Source organism: Sebastes umbrosus, chromosome 2, assembly GCF_015220745.1.
Source record: "Sebastes umbrosus isolate fSebUmb1 chromosome 2, fSebUmb1.pri, whole genome shotgun sequence".
Lineage (NCBI taxonomy): Eukaryota > Metazoa > Chordata > Actinopteri > Perciformes > Sebastidae > Sebastes > Sebastes umbrosus.
The window spans coordinates 27,375,663-27,399,935 of NC_051270.1; the positions used below are offsets into that span (position 1 = coordinate 27,375,663).

General features: G+C 38.9%; 2 protein-coding genes across 3 annotated transcripts; both read right to left on the reverse strand.

Annotated features, from left to right (window-relative positions):
- Positions 1-200: 200 nt before the first annotated feature.
- On the reverse strand, positions 201-18,252 carry vat1l (vesicle amine transport 1-like). 2 transcript variants are annotated; one of them, XM_037757530.1, is made up of 9 exons: positions 17,796-18,252; positions 16,493-16,517; positions 15,956-16,171; positions 14,640-14,782; positions 11,829-11,932; positions 10,000-10,055; positions 9,660-9,854; positions 3,022-3,105; positions 201-1,886 (listed from the first exon to the last, which is right to left on the reverse strand). In XM_037757530.1, the coding sequence occupies exons 1-9, from the start codon at positions 18,014-18,016 to the stop codon at positions 1,788-1,790; spliced, it is 1,143 nt and encodes a 380-aa protein (XP_037613458.1). In that variant the 5' UTR covers positions 18,017-18,252; the 3' UTR covers positions 201-1,787. The 2 variants fall into 2 exon arrangements, with proteins under 2 accessions (XP_037613458.1, XP_037613450.1); XM_037757522.1 differs by having other exon boundaries at positions 16,388-16,517; positions 17,796-18,249.
- A 1,709-nt stretch (positions 18,253-19,961) lies between these two features.
- On the reverse strand, positions 19,962-23,305 carry bola3 (bolA family member 3). The gene is made up of 4 exons (XM_037760496.1): positions 23,123-23,305; positions 22,926-23,046; positions 21,630-21,718; positions 19,962-20,471 (listed from the first exon to the last, which is right to left on the reverse strand). The coding sequence occupies exons 1-4, from the start codon at positions 23,189-23,191 to the stop codon at positions 20,406-20,408; spliced, it is 345 nt and encodes a 114-aa protein (XP_037616424.1). The 5' UTR covers positions 23,192-23,305; the 3' UTR covers positions 19,962-20,405.
- Positions 23,306-24,273: the final 968 nt, after the last annotated feature.

Genomic DNA, 24,273 nt, shown 5'->3' on the forward strand with positions numbered 1-24,273 from the left:
GCTGTATAGCGTTGTGTGTTATGTATTTTAGTAAAAGTTCTGAATATACACTTTGGAGGAAAAACATCCTCAATCCAATAACTTACTACATGAACAAAGCTCCGGTGGCCCCGTAGATTCACCTCACTACAAATTATATGATCAGACGGGGAGTTTTTAATAGTTTACGCATCCGTTTTCGTACTAAAATACCTTTTTTGTTGGTTTGCTCAATGCGAACTTCACACGAGGAAAGCATTTCAAGTATCAAACGCTCGTTTGTAGCTCAAAGGCACTGGTGATCCCGTAATATTACAAAGGTTAGCCCCAAAGAATAAAATATCATGCAAATATCTACAGACCTTTCTACCTCTTGTGGCTTACACATCATTATCATAAGAAAGTAATTCACTGTCTTGGTCAGAAGTATTAAAAGCATTCTGGTCATTTTCTCAAACTTATGTCAATCGGTTGCTTTCATTTCACAGCTGTCATCGCTGAGGAAGGCCAGAATAAAATCATAGTGGAAACCGCTTATATGGATCAAAAAGCTTCAGAATCATTCCTATAAAAATGCTGTTTAAATAACAATATTTATAGATATAATAATTAGTGTAATCAAGAAATCTGCTTTCAGTGTTTTTTGAAATTGTATATATTTTTTTTAATTGAATTTTATTTGATATGGACGATGCAATTTAACATAGTTCCCATACAGGGCATGAAACTGATGTCTGAGAGTTTATAGCTATTGCTAATTTTCAACTCTTGCCTCTAGTTAATTTGGGGTCTTTCCATACAAGATAACTTATGGAAAAAATATTATCATATATTATAAAAATTGTATTTTTATACTAGGCATTGATTCGGTTTATTTTCAGGCCTGTTAAAAATGTAGAAACACACTGAAAATGTCGCAAAGCTGTGGCTTAGTAGCGTATTTTGCACGGCTGATGTTACTGTATTTGTTAACAGCACAATGCTGTCTTAGGCTATAACCTAATTATAATTTGAACAACAATAAACTATATTTTATGAACAGTACTGTACTATATTATAGTGTATTTGAATTACACACAGTACAGTAATTAAATTTGAACAAAAAATAATATAGCAGTAAAAATCAGTAAATACTGAAGCTGTCTCTTTCATTACTTTGTATTCATGTAATAAATATACAAATGTTAATTCGAAGGTAATCTGCATGAGAAATAAAGAACAAAAAATAGTTTATAATAATCATCTGCTTGTAGTGATCAATTCGACCCGGACAGACGTGATCATTATAAGAGGTTTCCACTCTACACTATCTTGTGAAACGTTTAGACATGTTGAGCTCGTTATAGTATGACACTTGTGTGCTTCAGTAAATCTGTCTTTAAGGGTACTAATCTTAAAGTGATAACAGCAAATCAGCAGGCTTAAATGCTTATTCAGTCAACAAACTGGCAGATGCAATTAACTGTGAAATGGACACAACCCTATTCACATTACTGGCTAGTATAACATGACTTCATAATACCGTAAAAGAATATAATAATACTATATTTTCGAATGGCACTTGCACTTGTTGCCTGGGTGACAAACATGTTGTTAGTCTTCATGTACCCAAAACATTTGCTTGATAAATCAACTGACAAACAATAGGTAACAGACAAGAGGCACAAAGACATACTGTACATACATCCATTCATGCATCCATGCATACAGCACATGCATACATACATACTGCACAACACGTGTGTGTGTGTGTGGTTGTGTTCCTCTGTGGTGAATCTGTGCAGTCTCTAGGCGTGTTGCGGTGGGGTTTAATGGATGAAAGGCATTCGCTCCTTGCTGTCGTTGTCTCCCTCTGGCTCCTCTTCCTCCTCTCCTGCCTCGCTGGTCTCTGTGCTGTCGCTGGCCATCTAGTGGTCAAATATTATTCAGCTGTCATTAACTGTATACTGAGCTCCCCATACAGAGAAACAGAGCTGAAGATGTGAGTTGACATACTGTACAGTATGTATATCTGCACTCTGCTAAGGTGCAGCTGTATTCAGGGTCTATACTTTCAATACGAGCATGTCTACACATCTATTAGAGTTTCTAGGTTCGATGTTGAGAGCACCATGGAAACGACTGCTATAAAACAATCCTACTCGCTGCCTCCTTATGACCCTGTCTTGACCTGAAAATGTGCTGTAGGCATCAGAAATGTCAAATGTAAGAATTTATCAACAGCAAATACCACACAGTGAGTCAGCCAGCAAATCAGTTGTGTGGTTTAACGGCGGGTCCGTTATTATTATTATCATTATTATTATTATTATTTCTATTATTAATAATTCTTTCAGGTTTTTAAATCATTCTGTAGCTTCCCAGTGGTGTTCCTTATGTATTCAAATCCAAACTTTAAAATTGTGGTCAAAGTATGTATGTTTTAGTGTCAAAATGCTATTTTCCCAAGCCCCTCTAAAAACCTTTTCCAACGTGACCTGACGTAGGTTTCTGCATGATGACGCTGCTACATATACAGTATACTATATACACACACCCTTATAGTCAGTCTATTAACGTACATACAGTAACTTCCTCCTGTCTATCAAATACATGTAATAATTTGTGTTTTTTTGTCATTAATTTGGCATCCAGATTGATCAAATCAAACTAAATCAACTTTATTATCTTAGTCTTACTTGTATTTGGTAATAATACTATATAAGATACAGAAAGCTGTAAATGTAGATCATACTTTTATAATGTGTTCAGTGACATTTTAAGTATATAAAGTGTCTGTTTTGTCTCCTGTTCAACTTATAAATAGTATTTTATGCTTGTTGATATCATAAGATGGCATACAGACTTAGCCTTTGAGATCAATTCATCATCTTGCTCTTACTGTAAAAGATGTAAAGTGCTTGTTGCATAAGTCAGGGTGAAAAATATTTGTAGAATTGCACTTAAGATCAAGAGCTACTTAACAGCCCCGTTTATTAATGTAAGCTTTTTAATAACTTCATTCCTACAATTAACTTGGAAAAAACACATTAAAACTGTTACCAGCGGGGTGGGAGACTTCTCCACATCCAGAATGAGTTTTCCTATGTTGCCTCTGTCATGAATTCTCTGCATGGCCTCTTTTACCTGAGAATAAAACACAACAATCAACTTACTTTCAACAAGCTGAACTGTTGACAACATACATTCATACATCAACTGCGATATCACAAATAAAATCTCATAAATCAAATAATAACTCTTACTTTTAACATCTAAAAAATAGCATGACTGTTTTATATTATCAGAGAAGTTCTAAACGTTCTTGTTATAAAGCAGTATAAGGCTGGTACTACAACTAAGTCTAATCCGGATCATTTTATAGGAAAGGAAAATGCCCAGTGAATAAAAGTTGCATTTTTAATGATTATAGCTGTAACATGTTGTATTAAATGTGTACTAAACATGTAAGAAACAAGGCTGCCGAAAAACTTTTTACTTCTGCTGATAAAACTGGTGAATGAATTGAGCTCTCCGACAGGAAGCCCGCTGTAACACTGAAAATATATTTGAAAGCACCTGCTGAAAAACATCTTTTGTCAACTGAATCCACACAAAGACACTTTTGCAACCATTTCTTGGTCATTACAGACACAAGACCATTTCCTCAGAGCAGCCATAATCTAAACTTACTCTGCAAGAAAAATGATTAGCCTTAATGCTGACTAAATGACGCTGACTCACCCTGCGGGGCTACTTTGACATCACATTGAACACTTGACTGCCTGCAGCATTGATCCAAGAAGAGAAGCACACAAATACACAGCTTCATTTCACCTGTGAGTGCAGGGACATTGTAGGCTGTAATTTGCATTGGTGGTTTGATAAACAAGCTTTAGACCGCCGTCTAAAATGGGTTCTAATAATAAATAAATGATGACTTTAAAGTGAGTCACGTCCTGCAAAAACAACTGATTTTAATATTCACTTTCTTGACCAACATAATAAAGTCCTCAGCTCTGGAAAAACATAATGTCCTCATGGAGATGTTTATTTTTTATTCATTTATGTGAGTATGAAATAACTTTATACTAACAGTTATAAGGATAATTTATTGAATACTAGGGCTGTCAATCGATTCAAATAATTAATCACGATTAATCGCTAATTAATTGCACATTTTTTATCTGTTCAAAATGTACCTTAAAGGGAGATTTGTCAAATATCTCAACATGATATCAACACGGGAGTGAGCAAATATGCTGCTTTATGCAAATGTTTGTATATATTTATTATTCGAAATCAATTAACAAAAAACATGACAAATATTGTCCAGAAACCCTCACAGGTACTGCATTTAGCATAAAACAATATGCTCAAATCATAACATGGCAAACTGCAGCCCAACAGGCAACAACAGCTGTCAGTGTGTCAGTGTGCTGACTTGACTATGACTTGCCCCAAAACTGCATGTGATTATCATAAAGTGGGCATGTCTGTAAAGGGGAGACTCGTGGGTACCCATAGAACCCATTTTCATTCACATATCTTGAGGTCAGAGGTCAAGGGACCCCTTTGAAAATGGCCATGACAGTTTTTCCTCACCAACATTTAGCGCAAGTTTGGAGCGTTATTTAGCCTCCTTTGCAAAAAGCTAGTATGACATGGTTGGTACCAATGGATTCCTGATTCCTAAGGATTTTTTAGTTCCATATGATGCCAGTCTCTTCACTCTAGCTTTAAAACTGATCCCGCTACAACCTACGGAAGATCGATTGCATTAATGCGTTAAAGATATTAGTGGCATTAAAACGATTTTGCGTTAACGCGTTAACTCTGAGAGCCCTATTGAACACCTAAATGTAACATAAGACTAGACACATTGTTCACTACTGTACGCCAGACTCCCCATTTTCAAACAGATTTAGGCAGTGAGACTTTTTGTCAATGAAAGCAGAAACATATAAATCTAGAATAACCTAAATGAAACATTACATAGTAAAGCAGAAATTGTGTTTCTCTCAGAAATAAACACATTATAAACTATGGACAACATTACAGATGGTACCATGACTGACTCATAAAGTCTGTTATACTGATAAAGGAGAGTTAACACCTACAGTAGTGTAGATGCACTGCAACCATTTTAACATGAGAAAGAGTGCAGGCGGGGCTTTTAATACACTCAAACAGAAGTCTGGACGTCTGCCACCAGGGAGTCTGTGGAAACATGTGTCTGCAATATGTTTTATTAGCTGACATTTTGTTTTAAATTTAAATCTCATCCCACTTTCTACTGATAGGCGAACCTAACTGAGTGAGACAATATGTCAGAATCTTTTAAGGCTGTAGCGATCTGACCAGTTAACCGTCAGTTTAAGAAAATCAGAGCTTTGGTCCATGTTGTTGATCAACTGCAGTCTGATTGCTGTGAGCAGGGTGGTGGAGGAATGGGAGAAGTAGGGCAACTGCAATTATTTTCATGATTTTCTCCAACTCAAAAACACACCACAGCTTTAAAGCTTCAATCTGCCATCGATGTAGAGCACCCCAACAACGCTTATTTTCAATTAGTTTTTATTTTATTTTAGTTTTGGCTTTTCAATTTCATGTTAGTTTAGTTTTAGTTTGTTTTCAGAGTGCGTTTGCTAGTTTTAGTTTAGTTTCTGTTTTTCAGAAAGGTTTAGTTTTTATATATTTAGTTTTAGCTTGTTTTTGTTAGGGCCAGCTATAATGTCTCAGAATATACATACAAAATACATAGTTGGAAAACTGTGTAGGAATGGCCATAATGTTTAATGTTTAATCTTTGTGCTACTTTAATGTCCGATGTAAAGCAATTGCGGCATAGCGCCATCTCCTGGAAGGTCAAGTCAGTTCAATTTCTGTGGTTCAACGTCACGAGAGTTGATGGAAATTCATTTGTCTCCTTTTTTCGGTTGTGAGTAGTTAAAAAACTAAAACTGGAATTAATTTGTTCATTTTTATTAGTTTTTTACCCAGGCAATACAGTTTCAGTTTAGTTTGGGTTTTTCTTAAAGGATATAGTTTTTATTTAGTTTACTAAAAATATTTTTCACTGCTTATTTTCATTTATAGTTTCAGTTTTAGTTTACTACTGTATAACAACCCTGCACGCCAAAGATCAAATAATAGTAGGGTCCAAGTGGAGTCTACATGGTTTGTATTTGCATGAAAAGAATGAACTCACTGAATGAATTTACTGTGACATTTTCTCTACACCTAGCAGGTCAAAACCTGGAAACAATGAAACACTAATAATGCTACTCATTAAAGCTCGTCTGACTCAATTGTGTTGAGAAAAAATTCACACATCACAAAAGATTACTCGGGATGTCATATCTTGCTTTCTCATTACAGTCCACACAAAGACACAACTGAATGTGCCTCTTTGTCTGGAAGCCATTGTGTCACAAGCGTTCATTTGCTAAAAGAAATAGCGGATATCAAGCCAAGAGCAAAAATAGGTCAGAAACTTGTCCAGCACTTTGCTGCTAGGTAGCGAGAGGGAGTGAGATCCACTGGCATTGGTGTAATGGTGCTTTCCTGGTACTTTCAAACAATCTCTGTGAGATACTCTATGTAGGCTCACTTTTATTTTATTTTTTAAATAGTATTTATTTATGTTGGGACTCCTAGGTGAAAGAGACAGATTCATTTTTTCCTAACTAAAACTGCTGGTGCTCCAGTTATTCTGTTTTGGTCACGCACGTTCTCCACAGAAACAACAACATGTAAACTAATGCCCTCTGAATTCTCCGTCCAGGCATATGAACAGACGAGGCAGGCTGTGCCCCTGACACTACATCCCACGCCATCCTCCCCTCTAATGAGATTCCTCATGGGCAATGGTTCCAGTGAATGGCCTGACAAAGCTCCCAAAGTTTAATGACGATCAGTAGCGGGGGAGTTTCCCATGAGAAATGAAAATCAGAAGATCATTTCATCAGCCTGTTCTCTGTCTCTGACTGTAGATATAAAGTTCAGAATGACTTGTTACTAGCGTCTCGTGATCGATTACCTGCGCTGCCTCAAATTTTTTGGATGTGGAAAAATTTCCAACATTTACGTGTAAAGAGGGTGTGTGAGGATGTGTTAGATGCATTCTCACATCACTGATGGGAACAATCAGGCAAATCGCTTTCAGGTAAAACTTTATGCCGGTCGTCGATCCCAATTTTCGTAGTGGCCAAACGGTGTTACTACAACTTCTGTGTCCGTCACGTGATGCCATTGGACCCAAAAAGACTTTTTCCATGGACTTGCATTGGGAAAGAGACGTCTGTAACTCAGCGGACGGACACAGAAGTTGTAGTACCGTTTTGCCACTACGAAAATTGGCATCAATGACCGGCGCTCTTCCTGGGGGCTTGAGTGTAACCGGCATCATTTAGCCATTTACCACACTGACAGTGAGTATTCACGTATCGTATGTGCCTCAAATCTCAGTGTGAAAGCGTCGGTTAACCCGCTACACAACAGCTTTTCATCATTTTCTCTCCTGTGACGGCGAGATTCTTTCCCCAAAACGGGAGCGCAGCCTCGGCGATGACGCAATGCTGGTCTGGTCTATAGCTTGGAGCCAAAAAGCCCTTCAATTATATCTTTATAAGGACATGGCAGGGGAACAAATCAGAGATCAGGGTTAGTTAATAGACTCAGGACATACCACTAGACCCTAAAGGGGCGGGGCAGTGGTGAAACCCACGTGACACAGATACAGGAAACTGACTCCCAGTGCACCGTCTCATTTCCCAAATGTCTCTGGCTTAATGTTTAATGGTACCATGAGTACAGTAATATGGAGCCACTGGAAATGGAGATAAACCCTCATTACCACAGACAGCAGCTTTTATCCTTTCGACTCTATAGTTGTGGCTCATGAAAGATATGGCCGGCTGCCAGAGATAAACCTTCAGACATTTTTTATATGTGATAGCAGGAAAAGCACTGAGACATCGTTAACACATTTTTTTGTCTGCCGTGAAATAGCTCTATTATTTATTTCATGTACATTACCTTGATTTTTTGTGTTTGGTGCAAAAGTGCCCAATGTAAAGGCCCTGCACAGTGCACGCACACACAGATGTTTTCACTTATTCCAGCTAATTAGACGCCTGCTCAGGTTGAACTTGTGCAGAGCTATGTCAGAATTACATTACGTCACCAAACTTCATAAACCAAAAAAACAAATCAAAGGTGTAGCTCCTCCCATCTCAGGTGCAGCTAATCAATCAAGCGCACTCTGTCACTTTTTATTCAAAATATCTTAATTTTCATTTGAACCTGGGGAAAAAATGTAGTATTCAAACTGTAATGATCAGGGGTCTCATTTATAAAACAGTCTGTAGGATCCATACTAAAAATGTCCGTTCGCACAAAAGTCAAAAATGGCGTGCTCCCAAAAAAAATCGGACTTATTAAACTGCGGTACGCACACCTGCAGACAATGTTCCCTTTATAAATCACAGTCCACCTGGAAATGTGCACATGTGGATCAGCCTCATATCCCGCCCTCTACACCTCATAAATGTTTTTCATGAATCACGGTGACTACTGAGAGGGAAACCAAGAAAATTATTCATTCTGACACAGAGATCGAGGTGCTTGTAGGTGATGAGAGAAGTGGATAGAAGTGAAGCCAATGCTGAAGTGCCTTAAAGTTGCATTCTTTCTAATAGCCAGCAGGGGGCGACTCCTCTGGTTGCAAAAATAAGTTTGATTGTATAGAAGTCTATTAGAAAATGACCCTACTTATTACCTCAGTAAACATTGTAAACATGAGTTTATGGTCTCAATCGCTAGTTTCAAGTCTTCTTCAATACAGCATGATGTTCATTTAGTAAATTATGGTCCCATTTAGAGTCAAATAGACCATAAAGCAGGGGATGCTTTAGGGCGTGGCTACCTTTTGATTGACAGGTCTCTATCACGGCGTTGTCCGGTCTAGGAGTTGTCTGTGTTCTCGTCTTACAACTTTAATCCTTTCACAGTGTGTTTTCAGTTCATGAAAGTTAACTGTAACGTTTTTGGTCGCCTGAAAACGTCTTATTCAGCGTTCGGTTGTACATAGCTCCACCCTCTCGTGTCACTACTGGTTGCAAAAAAACAAGATGGTGCCGACCAAAATGCTGAACTCAAGGCTTCAAAACGGCAGTCCACAAACCAATGGGTGACGTCAAGGTCACTCCTTCTTATATACAGTCAATGGTCCTGAGCAAGCTCAAGACCTAAGCAAGCACACATTGCACTAAAACTTGTTGTGGCCTTTGTGAAAAGTGGCTTTTGTGATGAGAATAGGTATGTGCAGGTGTACTGTACAAATATTCCCCAGAAATGGAATAACCACAGATAAATGGAGACTTAAAGAGTTTGTAGAAATCGAAAGTGAAGTGATTGACGTATGGCTTGTTGGGCTTTGTGTTGGTGTGAAATAATCGTGGAACAGTAAGATGCAACCTACCCACCATCTGTGGAAGAATGTCCAAGAACAGCTGACAATGTCCCACAGAAAGCAGCAGTGACAAACAACAGATTAAACGCTGTCCAAGATGTTTGCATAAAATCTTCTCTTGAATCTTAAACCTAGCATCTCCATTTATATAACCACTGCAATCAGATCATTTTAAATTTGCTCATCATTCACTGTCTTACACGCTCCAATCCCCCCGGGGTCTTACCTCCTCCAGCGCCCATAGGGAGTCCACTACCGGCTTGATCTTCTTTTCATCATAGAGACGCAAGAGCTTGTCCATCACAGATTTCACAAGACTACATTTCCCGTGTTTGAAGAGGAGGTTGAGGAGCGAGAATCCTGCTATGACTTTGTTCTCCTCGTATAGTTTAATAGGGTTCACCTTCTCCACCTGCCACCACTGGAGGAAAAAAAAAAAACAGAAACACAGAGAGACACGTTCATCCCGAGTGACGCATTTGTGTGCATTTCATTTGCCGTGAAATGATGAAATGTTCATTACTGTTTCCTTCAGATGTTGATAACAGACTGCATCTCTGACTCACAGATTTTGCAAAGCTGAAGAAACTCTTTGTTTCCCCAGTTACCATGTTTGACGCGCCTGAAAAAACAAGAATAGAAGGATTGCTGAGTGCTGTGCAAGAGGCTGGGCAGAGAAGTGACTGGTCAATAACAGGCAGCCACAAAGCATGATGGGTGAAGGTGGGGGAGGAACAGTTGGCACCTTTAGACCCTTAGATCTATGCAAGCATGCCTTCGCACATATTCAGTATAACTAAAGAATAAATGAATTAATCTCCCTCTAATGCTGTTACTTGATTCATGAGTCTTAACTCAAACTAAACTAATTAACAGAAATCAGATAAGTAGTTGTGAAGGACAATACATTTCGTTTGCAGGCTACGGATGGAGCGCGTTTTGTTCAAGTGAGCCTCGCTGTCTCACACTCAGTCCGGCTGCCAACACATGTAATGAATTCAAGACTTGTCTTTAATGGAATAGTTTGACCATATGGTAAATACTCTTATTTGCTTTTTTTGCCAAGAGTTACAATAGATAAGAAGACCAACACCACCCTCATGTCTGTCTGTTAAAAATGAAAATATAGCCAAAAGATGGTTAGCTTAGCTTAGCATAAAGACTGGAAACAGGGGGAAACAGCTAGCCTAGCTCTGTCCAAAGGTAACAAAATCCACCTACAAGCACCTCTAAAGCTCACAAATTAACATGTTCTATCTCATTTGTTTAATCCGCACAAAAACCAAAGTGTAAAAACGTCAATTAGCCGTTTTACAGAGGGTTATGTGCCGGACTATTTCTTGGCGTGGAGCAGTGATTTCCTGAAGTCTTGTTGTCACCAGGTTAGCTGTTTCCCCGTTTCCAGTCTTTAATGCTAAGCTACGCTACCCGGAGCTGATGATAGAAGTAGCTAAGGCGTGAGCCATCTCGCTTCCTTCACATCTCTGATGAGAGTCGCACATGCGCAGTAACTGTGATGGAATAATTGATGCACAAGTTAACTTAAGGAAGGAAGAGGTCCCGGAGCTGATGATGTCTTACAAAGAAGGTTTATTGAAGCTTGATCAAGGAACAATTGTCAGGTCTCCACATTGAGGTGCTCTCTGCGTGAAGGCCTCACAACTCTGCCCTCCCTTCCTGGTGCTCAGTGTCTTACCCCTTATCATGTTTTGACTTACTCCGTTCCTCTGGCATCTCTGACCCTGGTTGCCCTAGTGACTGGCTCTACGGTCTCCACTACAGACCCAGCTGTACAGATAACGGTGGCTCCTCTAGACAGGACTCCAACCCAATAATGTCAACAGAGGGACACTCTGACAAACACTCTGACCTCCCGACCAAGAAGAGAGGAATTAATGTAAAATTCCATCACAGTAACGATCGGGCACTCGCGAGAAATTGGCGTTTATGAGTTGAAAGTTTATGAGCTGAAGGCTGAAGCGCTTAGTTTAGTTTAGAGTTTAGTTGGGTGGCGTTAGAGGATGTGGGTGAAACTCCAGATTAATTAACTTTGGTCTTTGTTGTTATTTGATAACCGCAAATAAATAAAACAATTTGTGTAGGGGCAAGTAAAAACTGACTTTGGGCAAGTACATTTCTGACCCACTCGACCGATCAGGCAAATGGAAAAAAGAAACATCAACGTTGAAACCTGCAGATGTAAGAGTGGTATCAATCTTCTCATATAACCCTCGGCAAGAAATAAGCGTGTTTCCCAAATTGTCAAACTATTCCTTTAACTGCTAATATTAACTTGAAGCAAATCGACAAAAATTTGACTGCACACAAATACACTGCGTTTTTAGTTATTTCCACTTTGAAAGTACTAAATGGAAAGCATAAATACTGTTCCCACCATAAAGTATGTAGGTTCCCAAAGGCCTCAGCAGAGTCAGGCCTTTCGCTGTGTTCTCCCCACACAGGCAGTCCAATACGATGTCTACTCCCTCTGGAGAAATCCTAAAACATGAAGAACAAAGTAAAGGTGAGGTCCACGGGAAAAAAGGATTTATATAATCTACTTTACTAATTCTTTAGTCTCAACATTAGCTGCAACTAATGCTTTTTTCAATTAAAAAATTTGTTTGGTCCATCAAATGTCAAAAAATTTTAAAATATGCCCAACACCGTTTCCCAGAGCCCAAGTTGATGTCTTAGTTAAAGGTACAGTGTGTAGGATTTTTGGTAACATCTAGTGGTGTGGTTGCAGATTGCAACCAACTGAGTACCCCTCCGCTCACTCCTTCCTTTCCAAGAGTGCGGTAGCGTGAGGCGCCGAGTGCAAAACCATGGTAACGCCGTTCACCTCGCACAGAGGCCATCCTTACCATAATAACACTACTTTAGCAGCAACGGAAGTCAGACGGTGGCTCACGTTACCGCAGTTTCACAAGCGTGTTGGAGAACCACGGTGGCCTAATATAAAATATAATATAATATAAAAACATGAAAGGCTCTCTCTAGAGTCAGTGTTTGGTTTGTCCGTTCTGGGCTACTATAGAAACATGGCGAAGCAACATGGTGGACTCCATGAAGAGGACCTGCTCCCTATGTAGATATGAAGCGCTCGTTCTAAGCTAACGAAAACACAACGTTCTTAGTTTCAGGTGATTATACAGTAATGAAAACATAGTTATGAATATTATATTCCATTTCTGCTAATAGAGCCCCCGAAATGTTACATACTGTTCCTTTAGTTGGTCGATTAAATGATTAGTTGATTAACAGAAAATAAATTGCTAACTATTTTGATGATTAATAGTTTGAGTCATTTTTTAAGCTAAAAAACAAACTGTTTTTTAATTCCCTGGTTCCAGATATACAGGTGAGCATTTTCAGCTTTTCTTAACATTATATAATAATAAACAAGCAATTTAAAGACATCACCGTTGACGTTAGGAAATGGTGATGGGCATGTTTCATTATTCTCTGACATTCTATGTCCAAATAATCAGCAGATTAATCAGTAATGAAAATTTGCTGTAGCCGTAAAATATTTGCAGATTCATTTGTATCGACTAATCAGTTGATCGACTAACCGTTTCAGCTTTTAGCTGAGATACATTGTAGTAGGGCTGAAACTAACAATCATTTTCATTGCCAATTAATTTGCAGATAATTTTCTTGATTAATCGATTAGTTGTTTGGTCTATAAAATGTCAGAAAATGGTGAAAAATGTCAATCATTGTTTTGTCCACAACTTAAAGATATTCAGTTTACTGTCATAGATGAGTAAAGAAACCAGAAAACATTCACATTTAAGAAGCTGGAATCAGAGAATTTTTTCTACTATTAAAAATGGTTGCAGATTAATTTGATAGTTGACAACTAATCAATTAATGAATTTATCATTGCAGCTCTAAATCAGACGTCAGCTTCATGCATTTACAGTGATGTGGCTGTATTACCTTATTTACGACTGTGAGCACTAAATGTAAAAGAGCAAAACTGTATTCTATAAGTCCATATATTCAGTCTGTGTGAGTCACACTCTGGAGCTGCTTCAGGTTTCATCCAATCATGGATTCATAAGTTATGAGTATCGATTCTCTGGAGTATTACTCTGAGAAAAAGTTGCAGTATACGGCCCACGTTATTTTGTTTTGACTCTGCCTACAGTTTTCTTATAAAGAACTTGATGTTATGCAATGCCCACAACAACTCCTCATCAGTAACATGCTTTCTATAATGTTACACAAAGGTTTAATGATCACACACAGAATCAATCAGACAAAAAGGTTTGCCATAATGAGACTTGTTAAAGACACGGACATGAAAGAATGAAAGGCATGTTCTAATCAAGGCGACTACTTTCTGCCTTGTGGCCCTGGACACCTGCTTGGCTGAACTGCTTGGTGGTCTTGTGATTCCCATGGTTTTTGCCTTTTGTAAAAAGACTAATTTAATTGTACTTTGCTCTTGATCCTGAGAAGAATGTGCGGGCCAGAGACATGAAAGGCATATTAATCCACTACCACTGTTGATATGTAGGCAGAAAACATGAGACAATCAGTGCTCGTGAAAAAAAATATGTATTATTATAATCTGAAAAATAAAATAATACAGCATGTTTCATGTATGGTGCATGTATCCTGATTAAATGACTCAACAGTGTAGCCACACAATTTACTGTGAAGGCTTTCTGAAGCAGAGGATGGTGTTCTCTAAATAATCAAAAGCTTCAAAAAACAGATGAAAACATCACGGCACAATAGCAGTAAACCTGCATCATACTACTCAGGCAGTGTTTGCTACAAGGGGGTGTCTTTGTAGTGCAAACGGCATGACGGCGTGCTGTGTTGTGAATGGAATGTGTAGGGCATCAATGCTCGGCCCTAATTGGCTCAGTTGTTCCACATTGCCAGCGCAGACCTCCGCCCTACACAATGCTGCTGTTCCTCTCTCAGATGAGCCATGAGTTGCCATGGGGACCACGGCCACACAAGACCAAATAAGGCAGCAGGTAACATCTGTCTCCTTGCACAACCCTCTGCTCTCAGTGAGGTCCACGTCATCACATTAGTGTACATGTATAACATGCCACATGGCTGATGATGCCTTCAAATTCATTTTTAACATGAACAAGTGACTGTTGTGAAAATACTCCATGAGGAACTAAATACAGCCTCAAATCAATCATAATACGGACAAACCTTCAATGCTTACTTTTTCACTTCTTGCATGTAATCAACGTTCCTGTCAAAGAGGTGAGTCACCGAGTCTCTGATGGCTGCGTGTTTGAAACATGAGGCGATCCCAAACACTGTGACATTGGGTACAGTGGAGCACAGCTGAGCCACCGCTTGACCCTGAAAATAACAAAACAGATGCAACAATTCATCAACGCCTGAGAACACAGAGGTTTAACTCTAAATATACCAAGATCACACAAAGGCAACAGCACGTACACCATGAGACAACAATCAAAGACATTTATAGAGAATGAGATGTGTGGTGTAGTAAATCTACATTGTATTATTATAATTAAATCGTTAGTTAACATTAACTGTTTTTTGAATAATTATGCATTTATTTCAAATCTTAAATTACTCAAAAGGATGTTCAAGAAGGTTTAGTAAAACCCATTCAGTTCATTTTGGTGTATCAGCGGCGTGTTATCAATACATAGTTGGACAGCGGACGCTACAATCTGAAAGTGAAAGTGTCTGCTCCGTATGGAGTAGTAGGAGAGAGTTGACAGACAAGACGATGGCGGAGGATTTGGTGTCAAAGAGAAAAGCAAAAGCGCCAATTGGCAATATTTCCGATTTAAACTCAATGCTATAAGGGAACCATAACGTTAATGACGTAATCGCCGTGCGGAGGACGGAGCGGTCACAGCCCGTGTGCGCGGCGCAGCGGCTCCAGGTGGAAACCTGCAGCCTCGCAGCAAAAGCTGGACCGGAGAGGCCAGACACACAGCCATCCAACGTTAAAGATCAAAGTAAGCGCTCTACTTATATTGAGCGTCATCCTTTCTTGTAAAATGTCCGGTGTAATCGGTAACACCGGTGTTGTCACAAGTTTATTAACCGGTGGGAAAATGTCCTCACCGTGATATCCCGGGACCGTAGAAACTTGGCGACCGGCTCCCTGAAGAGGACCAGCTCCATATGTAAGGGATAATGTACAGCGAGCCGGTCATTGTTGGAAAATAAACCCCGACAGATGCGGCTTTGCGTCGGGATCTTGCATCGCCCTGAAGGGGTTTATTTCACAACAATGACCTGCTAGCTGTATATTATCCTGCTTATTACACGGCTACTTACTTAAAGGTCCAGTGTGTAGGATCTGGCGGTATCTAACGGTGAGGTTAGGAGATTGCAACCAACTGAAGCCTCGCCCGTGTGCCAAGCATGTTGGAGAGCTACGGTGGCCGACGCAAAAACGCGAATGGCCTCTCTAGAGCCATTTGGAGCCTGTCAGTTATAATGAGAATTGGATGAAGAAGTGTGCAATAGTCATAAAAGAAATGGACTTACTACACCACCTCCTGCTGAGTGAACCAACACTGACATCCCCTCTCGCAGATTGGCGACCTCAAAGAGCATCATATAGGCCGCCACAAAGTTCAGGGAGAAGGCAGCAGCCTCAGCAAAAGTCATTTCCTCTGGCATCTTGTAGACAAAATCCACCGGTGTGCAAACAACTTCTGCCCAGGCATTGTAATTGACAAAAGCCATAACTCTGTCGCCTATCTGAAAGAAACATGTTAGAGTAGCCGGATAACAAGCTGACACTCTATATAAACACTAATGAGAAACAAGCAGTTGTTAGTACATTATGGATTGATTAATGGGTAGCTCATTATTAGGCTTACAGCACATTTCTACTTCTGTTGATGCAGATTTGGTTGCTCAGAAACAGACAACATTCACTCGCATTACAGAGTTACAATCCTTCATGTCACTAACCTCAAATCCTGGTGTGTTTTCACCTACTGACTCTACTATTCCAGAGCATTCAAACCCAGGCACAAGAGGAGGTTTCGGAGGATTATCAATAGTCCCCTGACGTACCATCAGATCCAGGAAATTCAAGCCACTGCAAGAAAGAATAAATAGACAAACCTTACAAAATGTTGACATTAAATCCTTCTGATTCATGCATCTGTTTCTACCCACTGACAGCTATTAAATCAATAATACAAATACTTAGTATGAGCTGTTGTGAAATTTAAGGATTGCTCAATTTATATCATTATTATTAATCACTGGCTATTCCCCTGTGAATACAAGGCATTCTCTATTAAACTATATTTTCTGTCCAAAACTAAATAGTTTCTGGCAGTCAATATTTAAAACCTTTTCAGATGTTTTGGAAGTACCCGTAGAACCTTGTGCTATCACTGCAGTATTTGGAGTAGCACCACAAGACTTACATTTTAGTCGCCAGGCAAAGAATATGATAGCTTTTGCATCTCTCTTAGCTAGACGACTTATACTTCTTAAATGGAAAGAGAAGTTTCCTCCAACCTTTAGGATGTGGTTTGAAGATCTCACACATCATTTGGTACTGGAGAAGATTCGCTATACTACAAGAGGGTGTGCTCAGAAATGTTATGCTATATGGAGACTTTTTTTAATCTATGTAGAAAAAATGGATACCACTGACATTGAAGTTTTAAACTGCTGACCCCGTATTACATATAATTCACAACTTATACTTAGTTGTTGTTGTTGTTTTTTTAAAATTTATTTATTATTATTATTTTAATTTACTTATCTTTTTGTGTTTTTGGTCATTTCCTTTTTCTTTGTATATGTTTCATTCATGTATATGTATTAATGTAATTGTTTATGAAATTAATTCTGCTTATTTAATGGTGCAGTAATATTCGTATAGGGATGGGGGCGTATAATTTGTTTATACAATTATTTCTGTGATTTATTGGATTTTGTACAGAATACCAATAAAAAGACTTTGAACTAAATGTACAAAAAAACTATATTTTCTAACTTTGAATTTGACATAGCTGTAATCTTCTGCAGTAATGAGCTATAAACAATCATTTGTAAATGCATGCTATTATCAAACAGAAATGATGATTTTAAAATGACTAAAATCTGCCTGAAAAATGCTGGTTTGCTTGACAACAGTTTGCCTGGTATATGAATTGTGCTCCAGCCAGCCAGCCAACCTGCTGCACTAGAAAAAGACCTGTGGCTTTATAACTGCGAAATTTCTCCCAGAAACATTCAGCAGCGTTCATACACAGAAATACAATGAAGCGTGGGCATGCAAAACAAGGAGGCCACATTACAGTCCATTAATACATAGCTGTAAAATGCATCACTGATAATATGTTGATGTATATTTTACCATGCTTTGACGCGTATCTTCACTTCTCCATCCTGAGGCTCGGGCATCGCCTTCTTGGTCACTCTGAGTTTGTTTAGACCTCCAAAACCTGCCAGGATGACCGCGCGCATCTCTTTAGCATCGCTGCAGCCGGACGACTCCACGTTTTCCGGTTCTTTCAGCACGTTTTTGTCTATCATGTACTCGGTCTCCTCTGTCATATCTGCTCCTTCTTTAGCCATGTCGGAGACCTGCTGCTCTGCCTCTCTGCGCTCCTCCTCTCCTCTGGCTTCAGAGGGATGATGTGTTGTGCAGCCTGTCTGTGCAGGAGCTGTGTGGATGCTTATCCACGGTGGAGCCTCAAAATCTCACCGTCTACACTCCTATTCAATCATGCAAACAGTCACAATCACAGTCATAGATACTGGTTAATTCAACCAAAGTTTGCCCTATTTGAAGTGTCTGGAATATAATTCATCACAAGGCTACTGTGTCTGCCTTTATGCTTGCAAAGGGCTAAATAAAGTATGAAGAGAAGTGCACCATCTGCTGGAGAAGTGTGAACAAAACTTTATTTAAAGTCTGGTAATGCAACCCATACACCCTAGATGCACACCCTGCAACAAGTGTGGTAGTGATGTGTTGGTCGTGAACGAGCCGGTCCAAAGAGCCGGCTCTTTTAAAGGGACTGTTTGGCTGTTTTCGAAACCGCATACTATACTAGTAGTACGTACTGATTTGGCCAAAATGTAGTATGTAGTATGCAGTATGCGAACAAAAGCAAAATCTCCAGTATGCCAAAAATACCCGGATGACGTACTGATTTGGAAAAATTCTCCAGTATGCATCAGACCAGTCTACCTCGCCTACTGTATCCCACAATGCAATGCGCTGCGACGGTCACTTTTTGGAAATTTTTGTAATGGCGGAAATGACGGACGTCAACATCCCGGTGACAGCGGTGGACAGGGAGGAATATAAATGTAAAAATAGCATATTATTTTTAATATAATATAAATGTAAAAATAGCATATTATTTTTCTAATTTAATGTAAGGACAGCAATTCATAAGTGCTACTGTCTATCTGTAACGAACATAATCTGTCCTACTAACGTTAACTTTACCCATAACAAAGCCGTAACTTTTAAGTTTTTTTTAAGCTTTCCAAAACCAGAAGCCCGCGAAACTCGGCCTCGCGTACTACAAAATAAACCGATTTACGTTCCATACTGCATACTACTGAGGATGCGCAGTATGCAGTATGTACTGCATACTGCATACTGCGCTCCTCAGTAGTATGCAGTATGCGGTTTCGAAAACAGCCTTTGTAACTTTCAGAATTGCTTGTTAAGAGCGACACCTGTGGCCGTTAAGTCAACGAAAGTCAGCATCGCTCTACACAGACATGAACGAGCATCGCTCAAAACAGTGAGGCGACACACGTCAGCTAAAACCACAATATCACTCTATATTTCAGCTGCTTGGCAGTAATGTTAGCTGACCAGACGGAGGTCTCTCCGTGAATCACTGCTGATCCTAGTGTTGGCTTTTCCTGCTTCAGCCTCCGGGGCTGTTCTCTGTTGGACAAATTGCATAGTGACACAGTTTATATATTACAGTAGTTCAAACATATCTTTGGCATGTATGTACTTCAGTTCGTTGTTATTCATCAGCCAACATGAATCGATACCAATATATAATTTATCAGCATGGCCGACATATCAGTCAAACTTTAATGCTCATAATAGTTGAAGTTTATTTAAGCCTTCATCTGTGGTCAACAACTTAAATATTGCTTGCGAGTTGGGGAAAATAACTATTGTTGAGGCTGAAGTGTTATGTGAATAACAAATGAAAGTGAGACCAGACTCTTACATAACTACATTCATGTGGTGCCTGATTCTAGTATCACGATGTCCTTTTCCTTTGCAAACTTGATTGTAAAATGTTTTTGTTTTTTTTTCATCACAAGAGCCGCCATAGTCAATTAAGTAAGAGGAGGAGTGTGTGGAGGAAAGCTGCTGCTTTTTATTGCAACTTAAATTATTAATGGATGGGTAGCGTGAATACAAGGTCTATGTGCAATCCAATTATTAGCAATCAATATAAATTCAATACATTTTCAGTAACATATAAATTGTGACCAGTGTCAGTTACATTGCAAAATAATGCACCGCAAACATGGGTCTGTAGTAATTCTCCAGTGACGGTTTTATTTATTACTTCCTTGAATGCTTAGCATTACACCAGTATTATTATCAACCCTGAGAAGACCCCAAATTGGGCAGAAACCTACATGACTTGACATTTTATTAGCATTTTACCAAGTCATTTTGTGCGTATTGTAGCCTTCACCGGTTTTATGTACTATCTCAGAGTAGAAGATATCTCACTAGTTAAGAAAAAAAATACATAACTTAGTGTAATCTTACATTTATTACATATTTCACACTGTCAGTGTGTAACTGCCAGAGACGATGAGACAATGTCCCTCTGCTTTTCTGCCACTGACACATTAACACTTATCATGGAATTCATTTACTACACAATATCCTCTTTAAAACTGTACATTCATAATAGATATGGTGAACGAAGGAAAAAGTTGTGGGTCAACAGTGGAAGGACTTTCTCTAATGTTTTGGAACATCAGTGAATATTCGTAGTCCGTGCATTCCTTGAATCTCTTCCTTGAGTGCCTGTGGAGGACAAAACACAACAGCTAATGAATAACATTCAACCAGTACAAGTATAAACATCTACAAGTGTACAATGTCCACCAAAGTTAAGGAGCTAAAAAACCTCACAAGCATGGCTGACAGAACGATATGGACCATAGACAAAGAAATCTAACTGTACAATATGTCACATATAGTTTTGGACTATTTGTTAGTTTATAATAGAGTTCGTCCGATAGTGGATCGCCGATTAATTGGCCGATATCTTCTTTACTTCTGCAGCAGCCTTGTCGGCTACTTTTGCATACACCATTTTTAATAAATCAGTTTTTTGTCACTCCGAATTAAATAATTCGTAAGTGAATATCCTGAAGTGTGATTTGGTGGATTACATCTTTGGAAGATTTTCTATTTATCTGTAATGGGCGATGTGGTGTTCTGTGGCTTACAGTATGACTGGCCGGAATTACTTCTGTTGTGCGTCTCATACATTGTTAAATGTTCATATTCCCGGGGTGAGGAGGATCCTAAAGTGTGTGACTTCATTTCATGAATGGATAGATACGTGGCTGGATTATTCGGAAGAGAGAACTCCAGATTGGCACAGTAAGCAAGTTAAAGTAACAGTGAATGATTTCCTTTCCACCCTGTCCCCACCTGTCTTGTATCGGAAACAAAGAGCTGATAGTGTTGGGTTATTTATTCCAGAGATAACTTATGCAACCTATGCAGCCATTGGCCACTATCAGAGCCCAATTCCACCAATAACGATTAGGGCTGTGTATTGGCAAGAATCTGGCAATACGATATGTATCATGATGCAGGGTTTACGATTCAGTATATTGCGATACAGTAATAAAGGCCATATATTGCGATTTTTTAAATCTAATTATAGGAAAACTGTGATAGTATAAAGAACACACCACCATGTGCATAAAATCTAAGGAAGAACAGTTTACTTTTTTTATGCAATAAGAACAGCAGGATCCCTGTAACATCTAACAAAGCACTACTTTGAGAGGACACTGACTTGCATTGACTGAGCTAATCTTTGCATGTTAACTATTAATTAAAAATCAATATAAAACGTTTTTGAGAATCAATACAGTATCACAAAACACAATATTGCGATATTTGATATTTTCTTACACCGCTAATAACGATATTGTTGTGATTTACCTGATTGACTAATTGGTGTTGTTGGATGGTCCTTTTTCCTTTGAACTCACAGGACTCTATATGGATCTCATACATGGCCCCACAACCTCCTACACACAGCACAGGATCACACAAACAACACTGTCATTTCAAGTGTACAGTATGATGTCACCATCTTGTTTCTACACAGAACAGATCTACATAATAATCACTATGATGATGTCTACATTTTAAATGCATTGAGTATCAGGAACATGGCGCACCCAGTCACCAGAGGCCTGGACTACGAAGCAGGATTTGTGGTTATCGAGGTAACTTCAGGGTTAACCCTTCTGGGTTTTTCGTCCTACGAAGGTGGATCACTTCTTACCGGGTTAGATCACCATGGTAACAGATGCTGAACAGCTAACCTGCTCTGGAGCAGGTTATGTTCCAGATAAGAGATCAACTCTATGAAATCACCTCCTACTGACCAATCAGAGCTCAGTGCGGTGATTGTATGATAATATTACACACATATGAAGAAGTTTAAGTCATAATCCAGGCTTAAATTAACACAGTTTAAACTGACAGATGCTAGAAGGACAGCTGGATTTATGCTGTGGGTGTTTACCGCTTTGAATTATGTTTTTATATTTATTTATTTGATTTCCTCTCGAGTCCGTTTCACATCGCCGGACAGGGAGACACAGCTGAAAAAAGGTTGAAAGAGTCATACATGCCATTTCTAATCACAGGGTAAAACGAATTGTACTCTATTCATCTATTACACTCTTTAAAACTATTTATATTTAGACGACTATATCTGACTTTTGAGTGTTCCGTTAAATTAATAAGTCTGTTAATTTACGCATTCACACATCTGGAGTTTTTTCTTTCGCCAGCTGTTCTTCCTGAATTTGGCAGCTTCAACCGTGTTACTATTAGCCTGGTTTAAGTGTTTAACTTCTTCGTATTTGTCTAATATAGTTCACTCTTCCTTTGTAAAATGTGTCTCTCTGCCTGTCTAACTGCTGTCAGTAGACTTGTCCTTATCTGTGATTGGTCACATAATGAAAAACCCCATATGTGATGGCGCTCACAGCCAGACTGAGAAACCCTGGGTTGACTTACTGAGTTTATAACAGGCTTTGTAGTACAGTTTAGTGGGATCTCGGTTGTGAGGGTTAGTGAAGCCAGATAATGAGAAGATACCCTGGGTATGTGAAACTCGCTTCGTAGTACAGGCCTCTGATCTACATAATAACACTATGATGTATGAGTATGAGGAGCATGGTGCACCCAGTCAGCTGACAGATGTGTGTTTCACGTGCTTACCTGATATATCAACAACTCTGAGCGATGCTGCTAAAGGAAACTTCTCCTTCAGCACGGTGGCGATGCGGGCCTCTCCGTCTGTCTGTGTGCACAGACATCTCTGTCTCTGCACATGGACAACCTGAGGAGACAGACACTGAGAGGATGAGCAGACTGTAACATAACAGACCCACTGCACTCCTGTTAAAGCTGTTTACCTGATTACTGCGCACAGCCCGCAGAGCAGACAGCACAGAGCCGCTCAGGCTGCGTTTACACGACAGCATGGTGGAAGATGTTGCGTCACTTTAATCACGAGATGTTATAAAATATCCACACTAGCTGCTCAACAAGTCATGTCCTCTCAGAGAGCAGCGTCTCAGCAATATGACGTCAGACATCCGGGTACTTCACGAGTCGCTCTTTTTTCATAACAGTCATAATAAAAACACAAAATGTATATTGCTTCTATACAAAAATAAAAGAGGGTAGAAAATAATTAAAGGAACAAAAAAAGAAATGCATGAATAAATAAATCTTTTATTTTTGTTATTATATTATTTTTTATAATTTAAGTTATCTTTCCTATTCATGTGAATGAATTATCTTCAATAAAAAAAATATATATATATATATATATATATATATACTGGAAAAACAAAGTTCAGAAACTTGTGTTTGGTGGATTATTTCTCTGTTGTTACAATGCTAATGGTCATTGTATTTTACATCGTTAGAAAGCCTGTTTATTTACCTTCACAATGATGTCCAACTTGTAAGGATCATGCATTTGTGGGATGAGCAGCACAGCTGATTATGTGGGGAGCGCCCAAGAAAAATTTGCCAAAATGCTCTGCCAATGGTAAACAGTGTATTACAATACAATGCCAATTAGCATTGTAACAACAGAGAAATAATCGACCAAACACAAGTTTCCGAACTTTGTTTTTCCAGTTTATATATATATATATATATATATATATGTATGTATATATATATATATATATATATGCAGACCATGTCCCTGATTAGGCTTTTAAGAAAAAAATTAAAATACCTAATTGCACATCATACATAAAATCTCATAATAAAACATTGTACATTACAATCAATTTACATATGTCCCCAATCAGAAATCAGTGATGGCAGGTTTGTTTTAGTTTCAGCTAGTGTTTCACCTTTTCATTAAACGTTTTCAGGTCAGGTTGTATTTTTATTTCTGTTGGTAGGGCGTTCCAGAAATGTGTTCCTTTTACTAAAAAAGATGACTGACTGATAGTTGTTTTGCGCTGTGCCACTCTGCAGTTACCATTTGTTGATCCCCTAGTGGCTATTCTATTGGTATTCATTTTTTTCCACATATGGACAA

What these genes read in the sequence shown, in the direction of transcription:
- bola3 (XM_037760496.1), bottom strand. Translation starts at nt 23,191, where the DNA reads ATGCTGTCGTGTAAACGCAGCCTGAGCGGCTCTGTGCTGTCTGCTCTG. An exon ending in GGGCTGTGCGCAGTAATCAG is followed by an intron (nt 23,047 to 23,122) that starts GTAAACAGCTTT and finishes CTGTCTCCTCAG; the next exon opens with GTTGTCCATGTGCAGAGACA. An exon ending in AACACCAATTAGTCAATCAG is followed by an intron (nt 20,472 to 21,629) that starts GTAAATCACAAC and finishes TGTCCTCCACAG; the next exon opens with GCACTCAAGGAAGAGATTCA.
- vat1l (XM_037757522.1), bottom strand. Translation starts at nt 18,016, where the DNA reads ATGGCTAAAGAAGGAGCAGATATGACAGAGGAGACCGAGTACATGATA. An exon ending in AAAACACACCAGGATTTGAG is followed by an intron (nt 16,172 to 16,387) that starts GTTAGTGACATG and finishes TGTTTCTTTCAG; the next exon opens with ATAGGCGACAGAGTTATGGC. An exon ending in AGAAGTCTCCCACCCCGCTG is followed by an intron (nt 1,887 to 3,021) that starts GTAACAGTTTTA and finishes TTTGACCACTAG; the next exon opens with ATGGCCAGCGACAGCACAGA.